This window comes from Eleutherodactylus coqui, chromosome 1, assembly GCF_035609145.1.
Source record: "Eleutherodactylus coqui strain aEleCoq1 chromosome 1, aEleCoq1.hap1, whole genome shotgun sequence".
Lineage (NCBI taxonomy): Eukaryota > Metazoa > Chordata > Amphibia > Anura > Eleutherodactylidae > Eleutherodactylus > Eleutherodactylus coqui.
Window position 1 is genome coordinate 53082714 of NC_089837.1, and position 27489 is coordinate 53110202.

Sequence of the window (27489 nt, forward strand, 5' to 3'; positions counted from 1 at the left end):
TGCAACCTGCCCTGCTAATGCCCTTGCCTCCCCCTCTGAAGACCTGTCCTGAGTAGGCGTTGCACACCAGGTGGGGTCAGTCACCTCATCGTCCTGCTGCTCTTCCTCCGAATCCTCTGTGCGCTGCTCCCTTGGACTTACTGCCCTTACTACTACCTCACTGCAAGACAACTGTGTCTCATCGTCATCGTCCTCCTCACCCACAGAAAGTTCTTGAGACAGTTGGCGGAAGTCCCCAGCCTCTTCCCCCGGACCCCGGGAACTTTCGAATGGTTGGGCATCAGTGACGATAAACTCCTCTGGTGGGAGAGGAACCACTGCTGCCCAATCTAAGCAGGGGCCCGAGAACAGTTCCTGGGAGTGTTCCCGCTCCTGAGCAGGTGTCATTGTAGTGGAGTGAGGAGGCTGGGAGGAAGGAGGAGCAGCAGACAGAGGATTCGGATTTGCAGCACTGGACGGCGCAGAACTGTGGGTGGATGATAGCTTGCTCGAAGCACTTTCTGCCATCCACGACAGGACCTGCTCACACTGCTCATTTTCTAATAAAGGTCTCCCGCGTGGACCCATTAATTGGGCAATGAATGTGGGGACGCCAGAAACGTGCCTCTCTCCTAATCGCGCAGCAGTCGGCTGCGACACACCTGGATCAGGAGCTCGGCCTGTGCCCACACCCTCACTTGGCCCTCCGCGTCCTCGGCCACGTCCACGTCCACGTCCTCTAGGCTTACCCCTACCCCTCAGCATGCTGTATTACCAGTGATTTGATTTCCCAGGCAGGAAATAAATTGGCGCAAGCCTGCAGGCCAAATATAATGTTTTCGCTTTTTTGCAAAGGGAAGACCCCACTGCGTATATTCAATGAACAAGAAGTTTAATATCTGTGGTGTGGCCCTCAAAAAGTGTCACACAACTATAGTGTAGCAGAGTTATTAACTCTAGCAGAGCAGGTATTTGCCAGTCAGGAAAGACAATGGCGCTAGGCTGCAGTAAAGCGTAGCTGGTTGCGTCTGATTTTTGTACGTTGTATACGCAGCACACACGTACACGGAGACCTTAGGACTGACACAGGCAGGCAAAATATAATTTTTTTCCTTTTTAGCAAAGGGAAGACCCCACTGCGTGTATTCAATGAATAATGTATGTCTTCTGGCCCTGCCTACACAATTCTATCCCTGTAGTATTAATGCCGGGTGCAATGGTCTGCACAGCCGGTTTTGAGAAAAAAAAAATATGCAACACTGCTAACAGCAGCCTGGACAGTACTGCACACGGATAGAAGTGGCCCTAGAAAGGACCGTTGGGGTTCTTGAAGCCTACACTAACTCCTAAGACTCTCCCTGCCTAACCCCCACTTCTGTCCCTATTGCAGGGCGCAATGCTCTGCAGATCCAATTTTGGACAAAAAAAAAAAAAAATACTGTGCTAACAGTACTGCACACTAGTAGATGTGGCCCTGAGAAGGGCCGTTGGGGTTCTTGAACCCTACACTGACTCCTAACGCTCTCCCTACAGCAGCACCAGCAGCAGCACTTTCCCTCAGCTAAGTCACAAGGCATGTGTGGCGAGCCGCGGGAGGGGCCGATTTTTATACTCGGGTGACATCTGATCGCCCCAGCCACTCACAGCAGGGGGGTGGTATAGGGCTTGAACGTCACAGGGGGAAGTTGTAATGCCTTCCCTGTCTTTCAATTGGCCAGAAAAGCGCGCTAACGTCTCAGAGAGGAAACTGAAAGTAACCGGAACACCGCGTGGTGCTCGTTACAAGTAACGAGCATCCCGAACACCCTAATATTCGCACGAATATCAAGCTCGGACGAGTACGTTCGCTCATCTCTAATTTTAACCCTTGTATTTCCAGGTGAGCCCTTTGATAATTATATGATATTAAATACTGCTACAGCGAACATAATAGTCTCCATCGTGCTGAGTCATCGATTTTCTTATGAAGATCCCACACTTGTGAAGCTGCTAAACATCGTTCATGAAAATATCAATCTAACGGTAACCCCAGCGGCTATGGTGAGCAGCTCAACTCCATGTTATATTTTAAAGGGGTCTTCTGGGAAATACTGCAACATTGACGTACTATGCAATGCGATTAGTCAGGGTCTGAGCCTTAAGCTCTTGTTCATTGTAGCATTGCATCTACCTTAATGAGAGTTCGCAATGCAGGGCCACTTATCACTGGGGATATATGTGGTACTGCAGCTCAGCTACATTTACTTGAAAAATGCTGAGCTATAAAACCATAGTTACTAGGACTCCGCCCTCACATGAAAGGTGGGCTTCCACAGGGTAAGACCCTCAAAAGTCACACATCAAAGACCATATTAGTTGAATTTATTTATCAGCATTTAGTCATCTACAGACATGTATAATAAAGTAGAATTCCATTAATCATGTTAAGGACCAACATTATAGATGTTTAGTATAGTAATGAAGCGGCCATAAAAGATGTGCCTGCCCCATCACCAGCAGGATGCCTAGATTGGACATCTCCTTGATCTTCTCCTTTCAACCCTTTATGGTCCTTTTATATGGGCCAACAGTTGTTTAAATGACTGCATGAGCGCTGATGTTCTTGCAGAGCATTCATACAAAAAGACATAGCTGGCTTCTCGCTCAGCGCTTCACCGTGAAGCAATGAGCGGGGAGCATTTACACCCAACGAGAAGCCAGCGATCTAGCTAAAGTTTAAACTACCGCGAACAAAGAGTGAGCGAATTTTTAACATTTATACACTGAACAATTATCGCTCAAATTCATTCATTAGAATGAATTTTGAGCAATAATCATTTCGTGTAAATGGGTCATTAGATGTCACAGCACATTGCAGCATATAAATGATCAAAACAAATGGAAGGGGCTGCCCTTATTATCACATCACCAGCAATCCCAGGGGATGATACTTAAATAAATATTGCAGCCAGAGGAATAAGAAAGGTCCTCATGGCTGCCATATTAAGATGTGCCTTAGGCATAGCCTAATAGATGTTGATTAGTATTTCTGTGATGGCCACGACTATTAGATCCTCCCCCCATATCACCTCAGACTGTCGCTGGCATTCTCTACCTTCCTGTTTGATGTGTGTCCGTCAAAATTTTATTCTTTCTGCTCCTGCCTAGATCTGTCGGACATACGTGTGAGCACACAACCCACATGTGAAAGGAACAGTGTGTGCACCCAGATTTCTTATTCCCAGGTTATGCCAGCCAAATGCTAAGAGCCTGCACAGTCAGCTATGTTCAGGGGTTGAATGGACTTTACAGGAGAAAAAAAAAAAAAAATTAATGAAAACTATTTAGAGAGTTTGCTATTTTGCATTTAGAAAGCCTTTAAGCGTTTAAGTTCTTTTACATCCATTCATGTATTTTTTTCACTGCAGATGTATTATGCATTTCCATCTGTGATGCGCTGGTGTTCTACAATCAAAAACAAGGTGGCCAAGAATATGAATGTATTGCATGAGTTTATCCAAGAGACCTTCACCAACCAGAGGAAAGAGCTGGATGTAAATGACCAGAGGAATCTTATCAACTCTTTTCTGGTGAAGCAACAAGAGGTACTGAAACACTGAAGCTGCTGAGCAGAGTTGGGTTTGCAGTTAAGGAGCACTCTGGGGGACATCACAATGTGTTATTTGTGCTGAGTAAATTTACTATACTATCTTCAGGAGTTTAGTTATAGGGGGTACAGAGACGGCAATAGCGCCTACATCCTGGCACCTGAAAGGGCCTACTAATTCCTCTGCCACACAAGAAGATACCACCATTATAAATTGCATATGATAGGTAGGAGTCCTGTTTCATATTTTAGATTTGGTCCCTGGAGAGTCATGGTTCCCCTCAATAAGTAATGATAGTGCATAAAAGCACTGTTTCATTGCTTTAGGTAAATTACACCCCTGTGTAATGTACGTAATCCAATTATCTACCTTCTCGGTGTCGTACAATCATGAAATTTGGCAAAACCATTCTTTACGAGAGATATCTTTTAGAGATATCCAGATTTCCACCATTCTAGGAACCACCTCTGAGGAGTGAAAGGAGTGAGGAAGTCCACCGTGCAGCAAGTTCTGAGTGAGTGTCAGCAGAATGTTGTGTTCCCCTCCGGAGTTATTCAGAGTCCCGGAGTGTGTGTGTGTCCAGGAGTGAAGCATCACAGATAACTTAGACTGTGGGCCAGGTTTCATCCTGTGTTCTTCTCCCTAACCATCTATTGAAAACACTATCCTTCTTGCACGTGCGATAATCTGTATTTCTGCGAGTATAGAGTAAAGTTTCCAGTCACTGCGTATTCTCAGTGATTGAGTTATTCAAAATTAACTGTGTGTGGACTCTTTTATTTGACTTCCGAGGATCTGCCGATGTGAAAGAAATGGTGGCATCAAGCGTGACAACTTCAAGTCCACTACACTTATTCAGGTAACCCGCACCCAGCATTGCCTGGAAGAGGCCTAGCAGTGCCTTGGCTGAGGTTCTGTGCGTCAGTCCGGGGAGGAGTCTGGTAGAGCCACAATGACAAGTGACACCTCTACCCCCGCCAGCTCCTCAATGTGGGCCTCATGTCTTGGTCGCGGTGGGGTGCTGCAGCTCTTCCTTTTATGTCACGAACAGGACGTTACCATGCCAGAGCTTCGCCAGGTTCTTCCTCACCAAGAAGGAGCGCTGATCCTTCCCTGAATCATTATTCACAGGGAAAACAAGATGGCACATGCAGCCATTCCCCTAGGGTTGCATCCCTTCATCAGGGAATTTGAGGACCATGGGTTGAGAGTCCTCTTCTATGCACGTGAGCACCTACACCTGTGGAGGAGATTGTGCTCGCCTGCCACGGGGAAGCCTAAGCCAGTGAACAGTTCACAACCCCAGCTAGCAAGCTGTAATGCAAGCTTTGCAATGCCTGAACAGGTGACCACAAGATGAGTCTGGGACCCTAATAGCCCCTCATCCATCGCCTTGCTAGGGGTCAGCTCCTTGGGCAGTCTGCCTACACCTACGAGCTGCACAACATATTCAGAAGCAGATGAGGTGATTCCTATTTCTAGAGTGATCCGGCCAAAGAAGTGTTTTAAATTTTGAAAGACTTTTTCCATAAAATACATTTTTTTTGTCCATTATGCCTCCTTAAGCATTTAAGGGTGAAAAGTTATTTTTCTCTATTTGCATAGACAAATGTTTCTATTGTTTTGCATAGAAAATGTTTTATTTTTTTGCAACATTATTAGTCAAGCATTGCGCAGGAGGTAGATAAAGTATTCTCATTAGTCAAGTAAAATTATTTAGTATAACAAGTAGAGCTCCTGTTTGAATGAGTCCACATGAATGGCGTGAATGATCTATGTGTATGACTGGAGATTCTTTGTTCCCCATGTCGTGTCTTTAGTGCCAGTGTCTGTCCACCGTCCTAGTCTGTCTCAGTAGGCGGGGCATCCTTTTCTCCTTATCTCTTTAATCGCGGACAGGGGGGTATTGACTTAAGCTACCACCCATTGTGGAGTCTTGTGCTTTTTTCAGAGAAAGTGATGCTCATTCCACTTGTCTCTTATTTTCCTACCAGTCGCCCTTCTCTATTTTGAAGTTCTGCATCAGTGTTGTATTCTCTTTTGTCAGAGGAAGTGATGTTCATTCCCCTTGCCTCATATCTTTTGTCTTTGGGGAGAAGAGTAATGTACATGCCCCATCACCGAAGGGACAACAGGTTTCGATAACGACGTATGGAACCCCCTGCGAGCCCTCCTTTTGCGATTTGCAGAGGACCGGTACCCCTTCTGTCCCACCCTGTATGGCTCAGATACAGACAGACTCTTCCCACTACGCAACTGCATACGAAACCCCACCACTTCTAGCCTCTTTTGTACTTCCTTCCACCCCCCCTGCAGTACATCGGTGGCGACATCAGCAGCAGGACAGGCCGACGGGGTGGGAAGGGAAGTCAGACCTCAGGGACTGAGTGCGGTATCAACTGAGCAGAGAGGAAGGGGAGCAAGATGGCTATGGCAGGACGGTCCCCACTGGGTCAGCTCCCCAGTGGCCCAATCAAATTGGGGGTTGTGCAACGCCAGCCACGGCATCCCTAGTACCATGTCTACCGACATTTTCTCCATCACCAGGAATGATAGATCTTCTGAGTGGCGACCCCCCACCGTGAGCTGTAACACTGGGGTCCTCCATCGTACCAAGCCCGAAGCAAGAGGGGTAGCATCAATACTAGCAAAACGAATTGGCGTCTTCAGCGCCACAAATTCAGCCATCAGGGGCTCAACGAGACGCATGCTTATCAGGTTAGCGGCTGCTCCGGAATCAATAAACGCCTGCCCTGGACGGGAGAAGTTCCGGAATCTAACCTGGCAGGGTACCAGAAGTCTAGGACGTACCTGTAGTCCTAGGCGATCCTCCCTGCAATCGCCTAGGACTTGGAGTCTTTCTGCCGAATCAGACTGTGGACACTGAGGCCTCAGGGGGCAGGTTATCCGATGTCCAGCTTTCCCGCAGTAGAGGCAGAGATGATGCAATAAACGAATCCGGCGTCGCTCCTTGGGGTCCAGCGGGTCCAGTTCCATAGGCTTGGGAACAGAGACTGGTACGGAAGAGGAGGGAACAGGACAAACGACCTCCCTCACTCTACTGGTCGGTCTATCTTGCTTCCCAGCCCTGAGCCTCCTATCTGCCTTCACCGCTAGCTCCATAGCCTCCTTTAAGGAAGCGGGAACGGAATGGGAGATCAACAGTTCTTTTACCGCGTCCGAGAGGCCTTGCAGAAAAACGTCTTTCAGGGCGCTATCGTTCCATGCAGTATCACCCGCATGGCGTCTGAAATTGGAGCAATAATCCTCCACACAAAGCGACCCCTGATGCAGCGCCAGCAACCGCGAAAGCGCCAACCCCACTCGGTCCGGTTCATCGAAGATACCCCCGAGTTCCTGAAAAAAGGAGTCCACCGACTGCATGGAGGGGGAACCCTTGGGAATGGAAAAGGCCCAGGTCAGGGCAGAGCCCCGCAGCAGGGACATTATAAGCCCGACCCTCTGGGCCTCCGAGCCGGAAGAACGGGGACGCATCCGAAAAAACAGGCGACACGCCTGTTGAAAAACAAAAAACTTGTTCCTCTCCCCAGAGAACACCTCGGGAAGAGGGCACTTGGGTTCGGGACTGGTTGAGACGTCCCGCCCCTGTGACAACACCCACTGCTCCTGGGCCACCATGCGAGCTGATAAATCCCGGATCACAGGCACCAGGTCTTGCAGCTGGTTTGCGAGGGCGCTGATCGCCGCCATGGAAAAAAAAAACCAGTATTTAAGGGCCAGTTATCATGTTACGGCACTCTGCCCCCCGAGCGTCAGGTGGGGTGCCCTGAACTTCCCGCACCCCACTGTCCCTGCCTACTTGCCTCGGCCTTGGCCAGCCCCAGGCGGACAACTGGGTGGCGGTCCCTGCTCTGGCTAGGGACCTGGCGACTACCTAGATGGAACTTACCTAAAGGGGGACAGAGTGCCAGAAGAGGCAGGTGTAACAAACCAACAGAACTACAAAGCAGAGTAAGGCTGGAGATGGAGCTCACAGGCAAACTGGACAGAAACTGAATAGCAACTAGTGCTGACTGAGACAGACTAGACTAGAGGCTAACAGAACCAACAAGACAAAGACTGGGTAATAGATAATTAGAAGGAGCTGACCGGCAACTAGGGACTGGCTGAGGGTAACTGCAGACAGACTGGCTAGATGCAAGTAGAACCAATAACTGGCAGCGAGCTCAATTCACTGCTAGTCTTTTAACCACACGGCTCCGCCCAGGGGCGGAGAGTGGGAGGAGGCAACTCCACCCACTGCTGTATAAGAAGAGCGGAGGAGTGCGGGCGGCACCCTACTGGCGGACACGCCTACACCGCCACCCACCGGCCACCCCAAGCCGCTGGGAGAACCCCGACACAGAACTCCAGGCCGCCGAAGCCGACGCCGTAGCGACGCGCGCCGACCGCGGGACCCCGTGCCGCCCTGCATGGTAACACACTATCTTTCTTGCACGTGTGATAAGTTGTATTTCTGCGAATACATAGTAAAGTTTCCAGTCACTGCCCATTCTCAGTGATTGAGGTATTCAAAATTAACTGTGTGTGGACTCTCTTATTTAACCGCCGAGGATTTTCCAGTGGGTAAGGTAAGGTGGCGTCACGCGTGACAATTTCAAGTTCACTACACTTATTAAGGTAACTGCCACCCAGTGTTGCCTGAAAGAGGCCTAGCAATGCCTTGGCTAAGGTTTTGCATGTCTCTCCGGGAAGAAGTCTGGTAGAGCCAGTGTGACAAGTGACACCTCCACCCCCACCAGCTCCTCAGTGTGGGCCTCGTATCTTAGTCACTGTGGGACGCTGCACTTCCACAGAAAACCAAGTTGTAGATTAAACTTCCCTCTTGATAATGGCGATCTCATAAAAGCTTTAAAAAAGTTAAAGTTTATTCTCCCCTCACGAATCTGATCCGTAAGGGGAGATGAAAGTACTCACCTCTGGCCTCGCGATGATCTACTCCTGCAAGGACCTGCCACCAGATTCTACAAATGCGCTCCACTGGCAAAATGTTGAGGGCATGCGCAGAAGCCAGGAGAGCCCAGAGTATTTAAAATCTCCCTGTTACGTAGCCAAGAAGCTGTAGATTTCATGAGGGGCTACAGTATGTGTTTCCTGGTCACGTGAACATCGCTATCCATTGCTTTCATATAAAAGTTAAAAATAAAGTTACAAAAGTTAAAGTTTCCGTACACAGATTGGATCCATGAGGGGAGGTGAAATTACTTACCTAAGGCCCCAACAAGATCTTTATCCACAGACCTTTCCCCGACTTCTGCGCATGTGCCCATCGGCAAAATGGCGGACGCAAGCACAGAAGCTGGGGAGGGGTCTGGAAATTTAAAATCTCCTTGCTCCTGGTTAGCAAATGTAGCTGAGAGCCTGGAGCAGTGACCGAGGGCCACCGTGAGCGGTCCCCTGTCATGTGATCGCCGTTACCCATTGGATACGTAAAAGGTAAACATCGGTGAAGGGAGATAAAACTTCTTACAGGAGGACTTCGCATTTAAACCCCAACACGATCATCCTTCCCGGACCTTCCCCGACTCCTGTGAATACGCAAACCGGCAAAATAACATATAGATGCACAGAAGCTGAGGAGGGCCCAGGAAATGTAAAATCTCCTTGCTCCCGGCTACTGACGGTAATTGAAAGCCTGGAGCAGTGACCAGAGGCCACCTTGAGTGGTCCTGGTCACATGATCACTATTATGCAATGGTATAAAAAGATAGCAATCTACTTTAGGCCGGTCCCACATGACCAGATAGGAATTGTGGATTAAGCAAGCGTTTGATCCATGGTAATATGCAGATCAATCAAATGCATTCGATTACACGATTTCACTCAAATTAGCAGGTCGGAATTACATAATCCACTCGAAGAAAAAAAGAACACAGCATGTACTATTTTATCACGGATATCCACGACATCGAGTCCAATGTGCTCTATGGTCGTGCATATACGTTCAGCCCATACGCAATTACATCGTTAAGTGACGGCGCAGAAAATATAAACAAACAAAAAATGGTGTACTTGCTTGTTGACCACCTTCTGTGTGAGAACACCACTTACGAAGTCAGGAAATACTCCCCAAAAAAGCGTCGGGTTTGCAGCAAGCATGGGAGGAGGAGGTGATCTGGACACCAATTTCTCCAGCAGGTTCTGGGGTATTCTGTAGCTTCCTAATTATGTAGTATGGTGTGCGCACGCGATGAAAGCAACCAGCCAGACACAAGCTGTTAGTCTCGAATCTCAACCAGCTCTGGGCGGTACAATGCCAGAGCCCCAATTTATTAAAACACATTATACCTGCCCTTTATGGGTGTATAACATAGGACATCAGTAATATATATATATATATATATATATATTTGTTGAGCGATATAGAATCCCCTCCCTTCCCCCGCCCCCCTCAAGCCCCGTGTACAAGCCAGCCTCAGGACCGAACATTGCAGTTTGAGGTGTCTTGCTGCAGAAAGATGTTTTGGTTGCGTTTGATTGAGGATGGCCATAATGTCATGGAGAGCTTGGACAATCAGAGGGTGTCACAAAACGAGGTCCAATTTTTGTCCAACAGGACCTGAGGAGCAAAAATGGCCCGTAGGCAGGAGGGCCCTCCGCGGGCTACTGTTTCTAGCTGATAGGAGAAGTAGCCAACTGACCTCATTCTGGGGCCATGAGATTGGGCAAGGACACCAGTTCCAAGTCCCTGCCATTCGCTGAAAAAAAGGTGGAAGTCCTTGTTATAGTCCGGCAGGCCCAATGCAGGGGCCGTGGAGATGGCTGTTTGCAAAAAATAGAAACTTTCCAGCACCGCGGGTCCTAAAAGAAATGCATCCATCTTTAAAGCATCGTATAGCGGTTGCATCAGTAGAGAGGCTTCTGGGATCCATGATCTGCAGTAGGAAATTAGGCCGAGGAAAGCCTGTAATGCCCGCGCAGAGTTTGGCATTTGTATCCTCTGGACTGCCAGTATCCGTTCGTGGGTGAGGTGCCTGGCCCCTTGCGTGATGCAGTGGCCAAGGAAAACCACTGAAGTGGAGCACCACTGGAGCTTGGATAGAGATGCTTTGCAACCTTGGTCGGCCAGGAAGTGAAGTAGGCTTTCGGATGCCACCTCAGCTGTGGGCAGGTCGTCAGCGCACAACAAGAGGTCATCAAGATATTGTAGGAGAACCACCGTAGTGTATTTGGATTGCCATGGTGCGAGGATGGACGCTATGGCTTTCGCGAACTGGCTGGGAGAATTCTGAGCCCCCTGAGGCATCACGGTCCACGTATATTGCTGGCCATCATGGGTGAAGGCGAAGAGAAATTGACAGGACGGGTCCAATGGAATGCTGAAGAAGGCATTTGCAAGATCTATGACTGTGAAGTATGTGGCGGTGGGCGGAACCCCCACCAACAGGGTGTGTGGATTAGGCACAAGGGGTGTGTCCAAAATGGTGGCCTAGTTCACTGCTCTGTCCTGCACCATATGGTATTTCACCGGCATCCTCTTGGGTGTCTTCTTCTTTACCGGAAACAACAAGGTATTGCAGGGAGATTCGCAGGGTAGGAGTTCCCAATTTTCCAGAAGTGCCTTCACTTGCCCTGCAATGGCCTGTGAGACGCAAGCTTGAGTGGGTACTGCACCCGACATGGGAGGTTGGCTTCAGGTTTCAGTTTGACTACCACAGGTGGCACTCGGAGTTTACCGATGTCTTCCGGGCCCTTGGACCACAGTTTATCAAGACTTCACTGGAGGACATGGGCCGGCACTGTATTAGGGTTTTCTGTGCTGACTGCAAGGAGTAAAGGTTTTGATGCCAGAATCATCGTATCTTCCTCTGACAAAGGCGATGACACCTTTATTCCTCCATCCTCGATGTAGGTGATGGTGGCTTGCAGCTTGGATAGCAGGTCTGCTCCCAGCAGGTTCAGCGGGGTTGTCTTGTGGATCACAAACCATGCTAACACATTAGGGAGAGAACCAATCTACAGCGGTTTCGAAAGACGCTGAGGGGTGGGACGTCCTTCTATGCCCATGGTCAAGATTTCAACATTGTCCAGCAGGGTCTTGAAAGGGAAATCGGCTTCCTTAATCACACTTCTGGCTGCACCTGTATCCAGAAGGAAGGTAGTGGGACGGCCTGCAACGGAGAGGGTAACCTGGGCTTGTGGATCCGGCATATCGATGTCAGTACCCCGCTGAGACATGGCCATGGGGGACGCAGGCTTGCCACTGTCCTATTGGATAAGGTCATTGGCTGGAGGAGGTGGGGGAGGAAGTTGCTCTCTGGTGCCTAGGCCAGAACATCGCTTCCTTGGGGTGCGACAGTCACGTTGGAAATGTCCGGAGCGACCACAGTTGAAACACGTTCGCACATCCGGTTGTCCAGGCTGTGGTATCCAGAACCTCTGCAGGGATGGGTCCTCTGCCAGCATAACCAATGAGTGTCCTTTTCCTTCTAGTCCTTTTGCTACCGGCAGCAGCTTGTCCATGGACAGAGTCTTGTACTCCGGACAAGACGTGATAAGACCTTTCTCTATGGGTTCACGAAGTCCCGATACAAAGGCAGATGAAAGCATCTGGGAATGCGGTTTGGTTTGCGTGGAGAAGCCTAGGTCATTATACAACTGGATCAGGCGAGTGTAGTACTTCTTCACAGACTCCCCCTTATTCTGGGTGACGTCCTGGATGGTGGTAGCTTGATCCGCAAGACGATCCTGGGCCCACTCCTTGATCTGTTCGCAGAACCGAACACCGGATTAATAAATTATGTTGCTTTCCATCTTCTGTGGGTCGAGGTGCTTCTCAATAACTGGCCAGTAGGTATCTCCTGCTTTACCTTCAGGAAGGGGCTGGAGGTCCTTCCAGGTGGCACTGAAATTCTTCTGAATTTGCACTAATCTCCGATAAAAGGGCATCGGCTGCTTCTCCAGGTCAGGGAGACTGGTCTGGAGGCTGGATGCTTGAGTAGGGGTGAAAGAAGCATACAACAGAGGAGCGTCAGCTGGAGGCTGGACTCCTGCGGATATAGGGGGCTGTTGGGTAGGGGCCAAGTGTGAGGACCCCGGCATCTGGGCCTGCTGGTCACCACTCGTGTTAATAAAATGTTCAAGGTGATTCTTGGCACTTTGAATATCTTTCTGTACTCCTTGGAATTCCTCCATAAGGCTACGGGTCAAATTAGCACTAGAGGGGGTAGATCTGCCCATGGGTGGAATCCATGGCCAGGGGGAAGGCTGGGGGAACCATCTTCCCCTAACATCATCAGGGGAAAACTGCCGACATTGGACTGGTTAACTGGCTCTACAGTGCCTTCTGGGGACAGAGGCACAGTGGTGGATGGCAAATGGAAAGAGCCATCCGCACACAGCACTAGATACAGGGGTGTCGGAGGATTAGGCTTTCCGGGTGTAGCAAGATGGCCGCCGGAGGAGGAAGGGGTGGGGTTTGGGGCGGCAAAGCTTCCTGTTGAGGCAAGATGGCCACCGGAGGAGGGAGGGGTGGGGTTTGGGCGGCAGAGCTTCCAGGTGAGGCAAGATGACCGCCGGAGGAGGAAAGGGTGTGGCTTGGGGCGGCAAAGCTTCCAGGTGAGGCAAGATGGCAGTCGGAGGAGGAAGAAGTGGGGTTTGGAGCAGAAAAGTTTTCAGGGGAGGCAAGATGGCCACCGGAGGAGGAAGGGGTGGGGTTTGGGGCAGCAAAGCTTCAAGGTGAGGCAAGATGGCCGCTGGAGGAGAAAGAGGCAGGGTTTGGTCCTGTCCTGGATGGGGAGGGACTGGGAGTGATGTCACAGACACCGGAAGTGGGCACATGGGAGGAAGTGACATCAGGGTAGGGGCGGGGCGCCCCACAATTACTGCAGACATCAGGCTATGAAGAATTTTGAACATTGCAAATGCAGAAAGTCCAGCAGGGATGGCGGCTATCATAGGGAGGGGGTGTAGTCGACACAAAGGCATTACATTGTTCATGATACAGGTAATACACATCCACCCTCCCCTTTCACCTCATCCTCCACCCAATTCTGCTCGGGAATCCCTTTTGCTACTCTATACCACCCTTCAGCAGCCTGAAGCACCCCCCTGTCTGCTAGAGCCCCCTTCTTATCACTCAAAACTTCCCTCCATTGTTCTGGCTGTAGTCTACCACCCGTAATCTTTCCCCATCCTACAACTTTTCTAATCCTTTCCCATTGTTTAGCAAACTCTGCTCCCTCCCTCTCAACAACTAAATCACATGCTCGGTGCCCCTTTTCTTTGCTCGCTTTGTTTCCCATTCTCTGGAATCCCTGAACAACCTGGATCTATGCCCAACCTTCTCAATCTGCCCAACTCTATTCTGCCTACTAATTCTATCCTGTCTCAAATCCTTTGAGTATAACCCCTCCTTTCCCCGCAAATCACAATGCACATTAACTCTATAACACCGAACAAAAGGGACAGACGGGATTACTGGAGAATACCCACAGTGGCTTAAGGTATATATCTCACCTACTTTTGCAACTGCCCACCCTCTATTAGTAATCCCCAGTACCACACCCTGCACACAGTTTGGACATGGCATTTGGCTATACACAAAGACTGACGATTATATTCAGTGACTCATATTTGGAGTATCCAGTCATCACACACCACGGCTATAATCCCCGCATATCCTTCCTTAAGTATAAGAGCATACATTGTGCTCGATCATACAAGTGAACACGCGTATTTTAAATTTTCCTGGCCCTGCTCTCCAAGTGTATTAGGGCAAACCATGCACTATTACGTAGGAGAGTATGCCCCGGGCGTGCGCCCTCAAAGCGTATAGGAACACACTGCTATACAGCCCAAGTCCGCCCTACTACAAATTAACCCTCACATAATATGTCTCTTGGTCTTGTGTACACCGTCTTTACCCATCTCAAACACAACATTCACAGCATACAGAATAGCCGTAGACAGGCTACATGGTGGAAATTTGGAGTAGGCAGAACTAAAACTATTACCTGTCTTTTAGTGATTGTCTGCAGCCAGCACTAGGGATAGGCAGATGAACAGTTGGAAGTCAGTTCACACAGGTAGATTAACATAAAGCAATCTTACCGTGCTCTGTAGATTTTCGGGGCCCCTGAGTTCTGCGTGTTATCTGCCAATCTCTGTATTTTCCAGACTGTGACTAATCACAGCCTACTCACCCACCAAGGGACTCAACTGATCTGGACACCAATTTCTCAAGCAGGTTCTGGGGTATTCTGTAGCTTCCTAATTATGTAGTATGGCGTGCACACGCAATGAAAGCAACCAGTCAAACACAAATTTCAACTAGCTCTGAGCGATACAATGCCAGAGCCCCAATTTATTAAAACACATAATACCTGCCCTTTATGGGCGTATAACATATGACATCAGTAATATATATATATATTTTTTTTATTCGTTGAACCATATAGAATCCCCTCCTTTCCCCCCGCCCCCCTCAAGCCCCATGTACAAGCCAGCCTTTGTCTCCTCAACATGTGGTCAAGCAAAGACCACTTTCTTTGTCTCAGAAGTTGAGGGGGGGGGGAGGAGATGACGAGATGCCTAAGATAGATATACCTTCAGTCTTATTGTATAGCAATGTAATTTAACCCTAGAGAGGCTGCATTGGAACTTTACATTGGGCTAATGTTATAGCATACATCTTTCACCATGCCATTGTCCAGCAATTACCATAATTAAATTATACAGCTATCAGCTTCTACAGACTTAAATCACTACAACTGTGTAATACATCTAGTTTATACAAATCAATAGAAATTTTACGCTAATTAACCATCCTTTCTACTACAGAGGAATACTCTGTTTTATTGCCCGATGTGCCTATCCCAATTAGGCCTCTATGATTACCCCTGTTTTCGGACATACCACACAGTTTTACATTAATAACTTCATCTAAGATTAAGGGAATGCCAAAAAGGATGGGGGGTTATCAATTTTTTTTTCTGCACAAGTATGTAATTGGGCCTGGATTCTATTCAGTTGTGCCCTGATAGCCAAAGGGTTTTCACTACATTACAGGTCTAGCCATGTGTCCAATAGGCAGATTAGAGCCACATGGAGTATGTTTCTGAAAACAGGACAAACAGCGGTATTTTTGAGGGGATGCAAATCCTCATTCATATGTTTGTTGTACAAAGAAAACTGTTTTTAAAATGACACAAATGTAAAAAAATGAACATTTTATTTTTTTTCTTTCTACTTTGCTTAGATTCATTCAAAAACTGTGGGGTCACATTGCACTGGGCAATGCCATTTTGATGTTCTAATTTCAACCCTGTTTTTAGATGAAGCACAGCTAGCACTCTGAGTATGCACTGTGGAGTGAACTCCAGTAATGATGAAAAACCAGAGCATGTACTCCAGAGATGCTCCTGCCAATGATGAAGAGGCAGAACATGTTTTCTGCACTTTGAGCATGCTCTGAGTTCTATGATAAATGTGCTTATATTGAGGCTTGTACATTGGTTTATTACATAAGGACATTCCATCTCTTTATTATAACACTAATGTGCATGTGATGTATTTTATATCTTAGAAAAAAACTCAGTTATACTTTAGCAATGAAAACCTAACAGCGCTTGTTACGGACCTCTTTGTTGCTGGCCTGGATACAACCTCCACCACCCTGAGATGGGCTCTTCTACTGATGATGAAATATCCAGAAATCCAAAGTAAGACACGGTATAAACTGCATATATGTTACAGTACACAATACATCATGTGATCAAAGGCCATTGTGTGGCTATAATCTAAAAGTGATTAAAACTGATGATACAACTTTTCACTATTACATAACCATACCAATATGTAGTGTAGTAATCAGCTTACTTCAATGGAATGACTAGTATTATGTGTATGTAGCAAGGTGGAGAGAACTCTGAACTCCCTCCACCAGTGACAGCTGTTCCGACAGCAGCCGCCTTGGCCCTGATAAACCTTGTGCCATGTATTAGAGCTGAGAGAGATGGTTAAGTGTTGTGAGTGCCAGAGAAGAAGTTCTGCCTTCCAGTTTACATCAGTGGTGACGTGTCTAAGGTCGCAACTCCTTCTAGGCATAAGAGGTCAGGCTGTGCATGTTGAAAGCTCAGTTTAACGTTTGTTTGTGCTGCATTTGAATAAAATGAGCATCAGGCATATTTGGTGATGACCCAGCTGACGTGTGCCTTGCTGCTGCCACTTAGAAGGACCAGAAAGGAATGTATGGATCAATGTGTTATGCCATATGTAGGAAATAAGAGTTTGGATTTTGGTGAATGCTTAGTCATTATCACATTAAGAAAATACACGGTCATGCAAAATATAGCTCCTGTAAGAATTTGTTGAAATTGAATCAAACTTTATATGGGTGATTGTAACGTTGGTATAAGGGAATGATTACAATATCAGAGCAAAAAGATATTTTATTGCACAAAACTGCCCCTTTAAAGGGAGGCTCTAGTTCCCTGTTGAACCGCCTCTAGCTTGGATAAGATGTGATATGGGCGGGCAAAGAGACCAACTGTTATATGTGATGGCCTCCCAGACCATCACAGCAGCAGTGGGGGCAGTGTGCCGCTCCACAGCAAAGGCAGGATTAAGGCTCAACACCCTCAGTCTCCAGGCACAAACACTACCCTGGTCATTGCCCAAACTAAAGATGGATTCATCACTAAAGACAGCCCAGTTCTACTCCAAAACAGTCCAGATTTATCATTCAAATAGCCACTGCAAACAGAGAAGACAGTACGTGGGTGTCAAAGGCAGTACACATAATGGACGTCGTGAGACCAAATGTCCTTTAGCCAAGTGTCTGGAAATCACTCCAACAGACAGATGAGCCTGTAACAATGGTGTCGCCTGTCTATGGATGGTGGACAATGAAATAGTTGGAGCTGCTCGTCCTTGTCAGATGTTCAGACAACCCTCTCTACTAGTGGTCTGTTGAGGGCACCTTGAGCTTAATAGCATTATGTGTGTGCCCTCACATATCTACTGATTTCCACAACTTCTAACATTCAGGTCAGAACGGCCCTAGTGGCCAGCCAGCTTTTCGTATTCCAATAACATGCTCCCTCTCAAACTCTGTAAACTGAGTGAAATCTCTTCGATTGCATCATAGAGGTATGTCTAGTGGTCAGCAAGCTCTAGAAAAGCACGGGAAAAAAAAGGTGTATAATGCTCGAATAGCCTCTGAGAGCCTTTTTACAGGCCATGGGCAGAACCACTGTTAAGGCCTTAGGTGGCAAGACCATTCATCTACTCTTGACACAACTCTTTGCATAGCTAAGATATACTTGCATGCCCAGTTTTGCAACAAAACGAGAACTCCTTTTGGTGCTTGATTTTTTTTTTTACAAAGGGGGTATATGTAGAGTGTTAAAATGAAACTTTTTAGTAGGAGAAGCCCCCTATGGAGAGAAATTATATAAATACTGTTTTTGTTCACTAAGATTATTTTTGCTAAAACATGCTTCCTCTGTCTCCATCTGTTACCACCATGACATAATGTACCATCTACCAGTCTCATCTATAAAGCTAACCACTTAGTTCTCATAAAAATCCCATTGAAGAATATTGAATTAGAATATTGAGCATAAGCATGTGCCCAAATAAGCACTTACTCCAAGATGACCTTTCTTTATTTGTGGTAAAAACATCAGTTTTCCCTTATGGAGAATAAATCATGAGCAAATTTTGACAATAGCAACCGTTTTGATCATTAAAGTAACAGGATGTTTGCACTAAACCATGATTTTATCACAACCGTCACATGACCAGAGTGCAACTCTAGACTAAATGCTATTAAAATGAATGACTCAAATCTTTTTCACATATGGGTTTATGGATTTTTTGTTGGTAACAGGAAAGGTCCAAAGTGAAATAGAGAAAGTTATTGGGTCGGCTGAGCCCCAAGTGATTCATCGTAAACAGATGCCGTATACTGATGCCGTCATCCATGAGATTCAGCGTTTTGGAAATATTATTCCAACCAACCTCCCACATGTTACTACTCAAGATGTTAACTTCAGGGGATATCTTCTACCCAAAGTAAGTAAAAAGAAGATTTGAGGCTTCTATAGGCTTATATCTTCCATTGCTCCTCAGAGTATATGTTGCCTAATGGAAGAACAAGTGACTAGATACTCTATTCCAGCCCATACACTGCCTTTTGGTTCAATGCACATACACTGAATGGCCACTTTATTATTAGCACTCATTTGTACTGAACATTCTTTGGCTTTCAGAATCGCAGCAACTCGATGTGGCATCCAACCACAGGTGTTCAATAAAGCATTGTGTGCCAGGAAAAAAATTCTCATGTCAATACTCCACCAGTCAGAACTATTGACACATGGCAGGCAAAATGTCAGGACATCAGATGTGGACCCATTGTGCTTAAAAAACTGATATGTATAGGGCTAGATCCAAGGCAACACCTGGGATTCCCCGGTATTCATGCTTTGATCCATTAGGGCTCCGTCACACAGGCATTTGTAACGGGCGTTTTTCCTCACGTCAAAAAATTCACACTAGATAGAACCAATGCTTTTCAATTTTCAGCGGTCACATGTGCGAATTTTACATGTGGAAAATTATAGGATACCGGTTAGCAGAACGCATGTAACTGCGTTCTGCGGCAAACCGGTGTTCCTTGTATGTGAAACCCCTGGATTCATGAATGGGTGAGTGCTGCCTCTGATTGGCTGAGCACTGTGACCAATCAGAGGCAGCTCTCAGCTGTCATTCAACTTTAAATCCCTGTCTGCTGAATACTCCGCAGAGCAGTACAGGAGAATAGCCGGCAGGACGCGGCTGCAGAGAGGTGAGTATAGATTTTTTTTGGTCACAGTGCTCAGCCAATCAGAGGAAGCCCATTCAGCAGGCAGGGATTTTAAATCCCCGCCTGCTAAATACTCCGCAGAGCAGTACAGGAGAAGAGCTGGCTGGACGCGGCTGAGCCCCGGCAGCTGCAAAGAGGCGAGTATAGATTTTTTTATTTTTTTTTACACATTTTTAGGATGGTTTTCAGGGAAAGGCTTATATTTTAAGCCCTTCCCAGAATATCACTGCAGTGCTGCCCGGCAGCCCATTGCTTTTAATGGAGCTGGCTGTATTGCCGACTCCACTGAATTCAATGGGAGAACATCGCTCTCCTCTGCCACAGCTGTGACAGCTGTGGCAGAGGATTTTTGCATCTCAGCGGGGAGTCTCATTTTCACTAGACACTGTGACAATGCTGTCACAGTGTCCAGTGACAATGGGACTCACCAAAGAGATGAAAAAATTGTGATGTTCTCTGTATGTCAATGGGGCTGCCGCAGCTGCCACCGGCCCCATTGACCATAGGTGAAACCCCTGGATGTGACAGCATCCAGGGGTTTCACATCCAAGGAATCCCCTGCTGCAGCTGTCACAGCCGCAGCAGGGGATAGCGGGCAGCGGTCTTTTTAAGCGGATAAACACTGCTGGCAGCGTTTTTTCCGCCGTGATGCCTGCTTCGATCACGCACATTTTTGAACGCATAACTAATGCGTTCAAAAATGTGTGCGTCAAAATGCCCATGTGACTGAGCCTTTAATCAGGATCTGGTCCTCACTGCAGGGAACCATAGACTGTTACCCCAGAAGTAGTTTTGATCATGAGGTAGCTAAAGTAAACTGTTCATGTTAGAAGAGGAGCAGACAGAGACATGGTCATACAACAGAGCCGAGGTCAGGGCAGGTAGAATTCTTCCAGGACGATGAATCAGACCAGAGCTCAAGGCAGGCAGCAGTTTAAGTAAACTTAGTCAACTAACTAGCCGAGGTCAGGAGTGGGAAAGTTGGGGTAGTTAAGTGTTACAGTTGCAAAACCAGGAAACTGTCAGGATAATATAGTACCTTTGCACACTGGCTAGACTAATTGTTTAGGCACCCTCTGGAGGCAGAAGGAGTCTTAAATGGACTAAAACCTATCAGGATTTGCACAGGAGAAGAAACCTAGGTGTGTGCACACTACACTGGCAGCAGTGACAAATGCCCTGTGTCAGAAAAGGATCAACATCTGCTGCCTGTGACAGCACAGGGGTTGTGACAACCAGGTGGAGGAGGTATGGGCAGGCAGTAACCGCAATCCTGGCACATAGAGGATTTATCAATTCATGTTCCTTATGACAAATTCTTACCATCCCATCAACATTGTACATAAAAAATCTGGATCCATCTGACATATTTTTCCACTGCTCAGTGACCTAATTTTTGCACTTTTTGGTCCACTGGAATCTCGTCTTTCTTTTTCTCTTAAGCAGCAATGGCAATCAAACTAGTTATATGCTGTTATAGCCCACCCATGCTAAGGGATGGCAAGTTGTTTACATCCACAGGATCCCATTTTGCTGGAGATTTTTCCTTGATCACTATTCTCAGTATACTTTCGAAGCCATGGCATGAGAAAATCCCACAAGGCCTACCTTGTGAGATTTTCTCATGCCATGGCTTCGAAAGTATGCAGTGAAATCCTGACTGTAGCTAGTCTAGCATCGATAACCGGGCCTTATTGGAAGTCACTCAGATCCCTTGATTTTCCCATGCTAATGTGGATACACAGTGAAACTGATCCACAGAAAAATTTGCTCACTTGATTTTATGTTGCACTCCAGAGTAACGTATCTGATTTCCATACAGGGAATCTCCAATTATAGGTGTTGCTAACAAAGTGGCCATTCCGAATTAGAATTAGAAGTAGAATTACCATGAACTTTTTTCCTTTGATGTCAAAACACATTTATTTGTTGCCTTCCTGTGGTATGATAACCCAATCAATTAAGTTCTATTGTAAATATGACTTATGTAAATGTTCAAATCTCTAGGGGACATATGTGATGCCACTGCTGACCTCTGTACTTTATGACAAGGACCATTTTGTGAAAGCCGATGAGTTTTACCCAGAACACTTTTTGGATTCCAGTGGAAATTTTGTAAAGAAAGAAGCTTTCATGCCCTTTTCAGCTGGTGAGTGTTTTTCTCAGATGTCTTTTCCCATGTTGCTGGAGTATTGAGTTGAAAGGAGAAAACCTCCCCACCAAATTGAGAAATGTAATGATATTTCAATTGTGTCAAAATTGAGGCCCCAACTGGTTTAACCACACTTTTAGGGTCCGGAGCTCAATGGAGCAGCCCCTGTTTTTTTGTTACCTCCTCCTCCCTAAAAGTTAAACAGAAGTACTCCAAAAAGTGTTAAGATTAATGACAGTGGCCATGATTACCATTGTGCAGGATTTATCACGGGTGACTCCAAGGTGCCATTGAAAACATCAGATTGATTGAGGGAACAATTTTGATCATAACTAGCACACTAGCATTGTATAAATGTCCAATACATGACTGGTTGGGGCACGGTTATTTTAACTAAACAACAAAAGATATAGAAAATTCCCAGTTCAACGCAGAAGCATTTAAGGCAGGCACCCTGGGATACATTAGGGACTGACATGGAGGCATCTGTGAAAGACGTGTTTGGGGGGGATCATCTAAGGGACTATATGGAAGCATCTTTTTGAAAATGTTCCAATAAGGCTGACTCACCCATGAGCACTGGCCTCACGAAAGTGTTAAAACAGTCCAGTTTGAAAGCATACAGTATTTTATTTTTTCTTTCCCCTTGAAAAATACTAATTTTCACTCTTCACGTCATACTCCGTTGCTGTAGGTAAGAGAAGTTGTGTCGGAGAAAACTTGGCAAAAATGCAACTATTCATTTTCTTCACAAGACTGCTTCAAAACTTTACATTTCAGGCTCCTCCTGGGGCTACATTAGACCTCACTCCTGAGGATGGATTCATAACTGGACCATTACCACATAAGATGTGTGCTATACCTCGTGTGTGACCGATGGGTGTCACCTATGTTGATTAGATTGGTTTGTAGTAAAACAAAATTTGCAAAGGTGAAAAGCTTGTTACCATGAACAAGACCGTACAATCTTATCAACTTGTATCCTGAATGAATATCCATATGTAAGGTCTACAATATCTATGTTTTCGTTCTATTTATAACCTCTTGAAGCAGACTACATTTGATGTCCCCCTAAAAGTGTGAAAAATCGGCTCTTTCTAGTTGGTTTGCTGGCCAAGAGATTTCGAAGAAGCATGAGGAGCAGTTGCATGAATCTAGGATATCCATAACATTCTGTTATGAAGAGACAATGTCTTCCAAGCCAACGTCATCCAAGCACATCTCATCCAAGATAATATCCTCCAAGCTAATGTCCTCCAACTCAACATCCATCAGTCGAATAATGCAGTGGGGAACCTTGCAAGACCAATCTTATGGTCATTATATTTTAAATGATTTAATTTACAATCAACAGAAATTTTCCGAGTAGGTTTAACACTAACATACTGCTAAGCTGAAAATGGACAATGTTTTAGACAACACCTCTCATCTAGAATGACACCAATGTCTTCTCCAGAAAAAAAGATGGAGCCTATTTTTATCAAATTTCCATTGTGCTGTGTGTAAAGGTACTGATCTCACCTAAAAAGTAACTGAGCAACTGTAGGTCCATGTGAGAAGTAGATCAGTACTCACTAGTCGTTCTATTTCAGTTTACTGAAACTGTACAACTACTGAGCGGCTTGTTGCTCAGTCCAAACAGGAGTCGCTTAATCTTTAAAGGGATTCTGACATGAAGAGGGAAAAAAAATTACTCACCTTGCCTGGCAGGGCCGATCATCAGTGATGTCCTCTGCATCTTTTATCTTTTCTTGCAGCTTCTTAAAGCAGAGCTGGAGCTGTCAAAATGACCGCTTCCGGCTCTGCTCCGTCCATGAGCCACTTCCTAGGTCAGCGGACGGGCCTCACGTCACAAGCAGTGCTTGCTGTGGGCGGCCCGTCCGTCCTGGCTCAGCGCCAAGGGCTTCTTTCTTCTGCGCATGCGCGCGATCCCGGTGGGGGGGGGGGGGCCCGTCCTGACTGACGTCTGAGGGCTCCTTTCCTCTGCGCCTGCGTGCGATGCCGGAGGGGAGGGCGGCCCGTCCTGACTGACGTCAGGGGAATCCCAACAGCTCAGCAGAAATCAGCTGAGGAGAGGCACTGCCGTCAGTCTGCAGCTGCTTATATACAGATCATGGGGCTGATTTAGACTGAGGCAGTTGCACAATGCTGATGGTCATTCAGATGACCGTATATCGGCTGGGTTTTCACGCCCAGCCGATATACGGTGCCCTAGTCTGCAGGTGGAGGAGGATGGAAGAGCCAGGAGCAGGAACTGAGCTCCCGCCCCCTCTCCACCCCTTGCCATTATTTACAATGGGAGGGGTGGGTGGGGGTGGAGCTACGTCCCGATCTTAGCTCCGCCCCCACCCCGCCTCTCCCATTGCAAATAGTGGCGAGGGGTGGGAGGGAGCTCAGTTCCTGCTTCTGGCTCTTCCACCCCCCCTTCTCTATCTTTCTCTACACTTGTCAAAACCAAGCAGAGGGCCACGTGCTGTGGATTTTAAAAGGTTAAAGTACAGTTATATGCACAGATACTCAGGTGAACGGCCACAGAAGTAATTATTAGGCTGGGTTCACACTGGTCGCATTCAGGGCGGAGATCTCGCGGTTTGGCCACAGCGAAAAACCGCAAGATTTCTGCCCGGAATCCGCTGCTTCAAAACCCACGGCACTTAGCCGCGGGTTTTGAAGCGGCCTGGCTGCACGCTCTTCTGCTGCGGCCAGCGCTCCCATAGCGGAGAGCGTGGCCGCAGCGAAAAAAGAAGAAAAATTCACATGCTGCAGCCGGCGAATCCATGTCGCAGCGCCGGCCTATGCCGGCTTTGCTGCTGCCGATTCACCGTCCCGCATGGCTGGCTAATCCCGGGATCAGCGGCCACAAGCAGATTTGCCGCGGCGAAATTCAGGACTGAATTTCCGCGGTAAATCCGCCCAGTGTGAACCCAGCCTTAGTGTTGCTGTCGTCATAAATACGGCATTCCTGCAAATACACAGCAGAACTGCGCCCTCAATTTTACTGACAGGTGTGGGGGGTAGGGGGGGGGGGGGTAAATGGCATGTTACCACGGAGTCATCGTGCATTGGAGGGGATTTTTAAAGAATTCTTTAGGGGTTTATGGTGCTTTTTCACGGGACGACCTGTCGGACGCAGTTGCTTGACAGGTCACCCCAGCGATGCCCGCTCCTTCGTAAAGTCACAGGGAAGGCAGATCGGCAATTGTTCTGGTCCGCCTTAGAGATAGAGATTAGAGATAGAGATTAAGAGATGGAGATTATCGCTAATCTCCGTCGCTAGAAATTAGAGATAGAGATTAGAGATAGAGAGAGAGACAAAGAGAGAGATTAGAGAAAGAGAGATTACACACACATATATATATATATATATATATATATATACACATACATATACATATACACATAGAGAGAGAGAGAGAGAGAGATTACAGAGAGAGAAATTACAGAGAGAGAGAGAGAGATTACAGAGAGAGAGAGATTACAGAGAGAAAGATTACAGAGAGACATTACAGAGAGAGATTACAGAAAGAGAAAGATTACAGAGAGACAGAGAAAGAGATTACAGAGAGAGAGATTACAGAGAGAGAGATTATAGAAAGAGAGAAAGATTACAGAGAGACAGAGAGAGAGATTACAGAGAGAGCGAGAGATTACAGAGAGAGCGAGAGATTACAGAGAGAGCGAGAGATTACAGAGAGAGCGCGAGAGATTACAGAGAGAGCGCGAGAGATTACAGAGAGAGCGCGAGAGATTACAGAGAGAGCGCGAGAGATTACAGAGAGAGCGAGAGATTACAGAGAGAGCGCGAGAGATTACAGAGAGAGCGAGAGATTACAGAGAGAGCGAGAGATTACAGAGAGAGAGATTACAGAGAGAGATTTCAGAGACAGAGAGAGAGATTACAGAGATAGAGATTACACAGAGAGAGATTACAGAGAGAGAGATTACAGAGAGAGAGAGATTACAGAGATGAGAGAGATTACAGAGAGAGAGATTACAGAGAGAGATTACAGAGAGAGAGATTACAGAGAGAGAGATTACAGAGAGAGAGATTACAGAGAGAGAGATTACAGAGAGAGATTACAGAGAGAGATTACAGAGAGAGAGATTACAGAGAGATATTACAGAAAGAGAGGGAGATTACAGAGACAGAGAGAGAGATTACAGAGAGAGAGAAAAAGAGAGAGAAAGAGAGATTACAGAGAGAGAGATTACACAGAGAGAGATTACAGAGAGAGAGAGAGATTACAGAGAGAGAGAGATTACAGAGAGAGAGATTACAGAGAGAGAGATTACAGAGAGAGAGAGATTACAGAGAGAGATTAGAGATAGATGCAGGGGGCAGCACTGCTATGCCTGCAGTTAGGCCGACTGCAGACGGGCGGAAATTCCGCGGCGGTATTTCAGCGGAATTTCCGCCCTTTGAAGCTGCCATAGGATTGCGTTAGCAAACGCAATCCTAGGCAGACGGCTGCGGTTTGTCCGCGCAAAATCCCACGCGGCAAAAACAAACGGCAGCATGTTCTATCCCCGCGCAGAAATGTCACTCACTGTCCGCCGGCTCCGCTCTGCACATGCGCCGGCGGCCCGGCAGCCGGCACATGAAAGATCGGGAGCTGCGGGGCACGGGTGAGTACGCTCTGCTCTTTGCAGGCACTTGGGTCGGGTCCTGCGGCGAGAATTCTCGCTGCCAGATCCGACCCAGCCGTCTGCAGGCGACCTTACACTGTGTCTGCTAACAGCAATAGAACTGTCCCCAGCTTCACATTGTTAGCTGCCGCCCACAAGCATCACATGACTATTTGTGGGCAGGCAGGCTGGCTGTTCTCTCCACGGCAACCCTGGAAGGAGGAAGCTGTGTTCAAGCTCAAAGCTTGCTGGGAGATGACCCCCAGCTGCACAACAACAACAGCCCATGCTGGTAACAAAGGTAAACATTAGGTTTTTAAGCAAAAGCAAGCCAAAAATCGTGGGTTCCCTGTGTCCACTAGGCAGACCAGGGAACAATGGATGTTAAAACATAAAAACCTTATTCGTGTCAGAACCCTTTTAAGTGACTGCCTGTTTGAAGTGAATAGAGTCAGGCGATCGAAAGACATCTCTGGTGCTCTCAGCCTCCATTCTCTTAACAACTATGTGTCCCATGTAAAAGTACAGTAGCAAGAGTCACTGGAATGGCTGACGGGTACAAATGCACCCAACAGTCATACCATGTGAAGGAACCTTATCAGAACATTTGGAAGGCAAATGAGAACTGGTGATTAAAAACTGAAAATTCTAAACATAAATCATTAGGAGTCCAGTGGGTGGTCACACCCAGTGATTGACAAGTTTCATCTTATGTATTTGCATGCAGAAATAGCTGTCAATCACTGAATAGGACCCCTACTGGACTCCTAATACCATGATGAGTAGGGAATTAACCTCTTAAGGGTTTACTGCATGTGATAATAAATTTTTAATGCTTTTTCTTATCGACGCAATTCTGAGACAGTTCTTTTCAGGACATATTGTAGTTTGTGCTTGTGATAAATTTGCATCAATAAATTTTAACTTTCTTAATTTAAAAATAATCAAAATTTACTGAAAATGGGGAAAAACACAAGTTGTTCTGCACAGAATAGTTAATAATTAACATTTACCATAGGCCTACTTTATATTGCAATCATTTTTATTTTATTTTATGTTATTTTATTTTATTTTTAGGACTCCACAAAGTATATAACTTTAGCAGTAGTTTTTCACATTTAGATGCCTAAAGCTCACCATCAGAGCCACAGGCGCTGCTGGAGATTACTCCTAAAATCTCTCTTTGCCTTACTCTACTCTATCTCTCTCGCTCTGCTGACTAGTATAGCTAGCCTAAAATTGCTTTGTGCCATTGTGGCAGTTACTAACAGTAGCTAGGCTAGACTTGGGCATTGTCCCAGATTGAATTAATG

The 27489-nt window shown here is 46.7% G+C and overlaps 1 protein-coding gene across 2 annotated transcripts in view; it reads left to right on the forward strand.

Moving 5' to 3' along the window:
- The window catches only part of LOC136620953 (cytochrome P450 2K6-like), a 56198-nt gene extending 32400 nt beyond the window's left edge, over positions 1–23798 (forward strand). For both annotated transcript variants that reach the window (XM_066596071.1, XM_066596081.1), the window contains 6 exons: positions 1859–2019; positions 3387–3563; positions 16114–16249; positions 18421–18605; positions 21406–21547; positions 22245–23798. In XM_066596071.1, coding sequence (XP_066452168.1) covers positions 1859–2019; positions 3387–3563; positions 16114–16249; positions 18421–18605; positions 21406–21547; positions 22245–22423 — 980 coding nt within the window. In that variant the 3' untranslated portion in view covers positions 22424–23798. The remainder of the gene's footprint in view (positions 1–1858; positions 2020–3386; positions 3564–16113; positions 16250–18420; positions 18606–21405; positions 21548–22244) is intronic.
- Positions 23799–27489: the final 3691 nt, after the last annotated feature.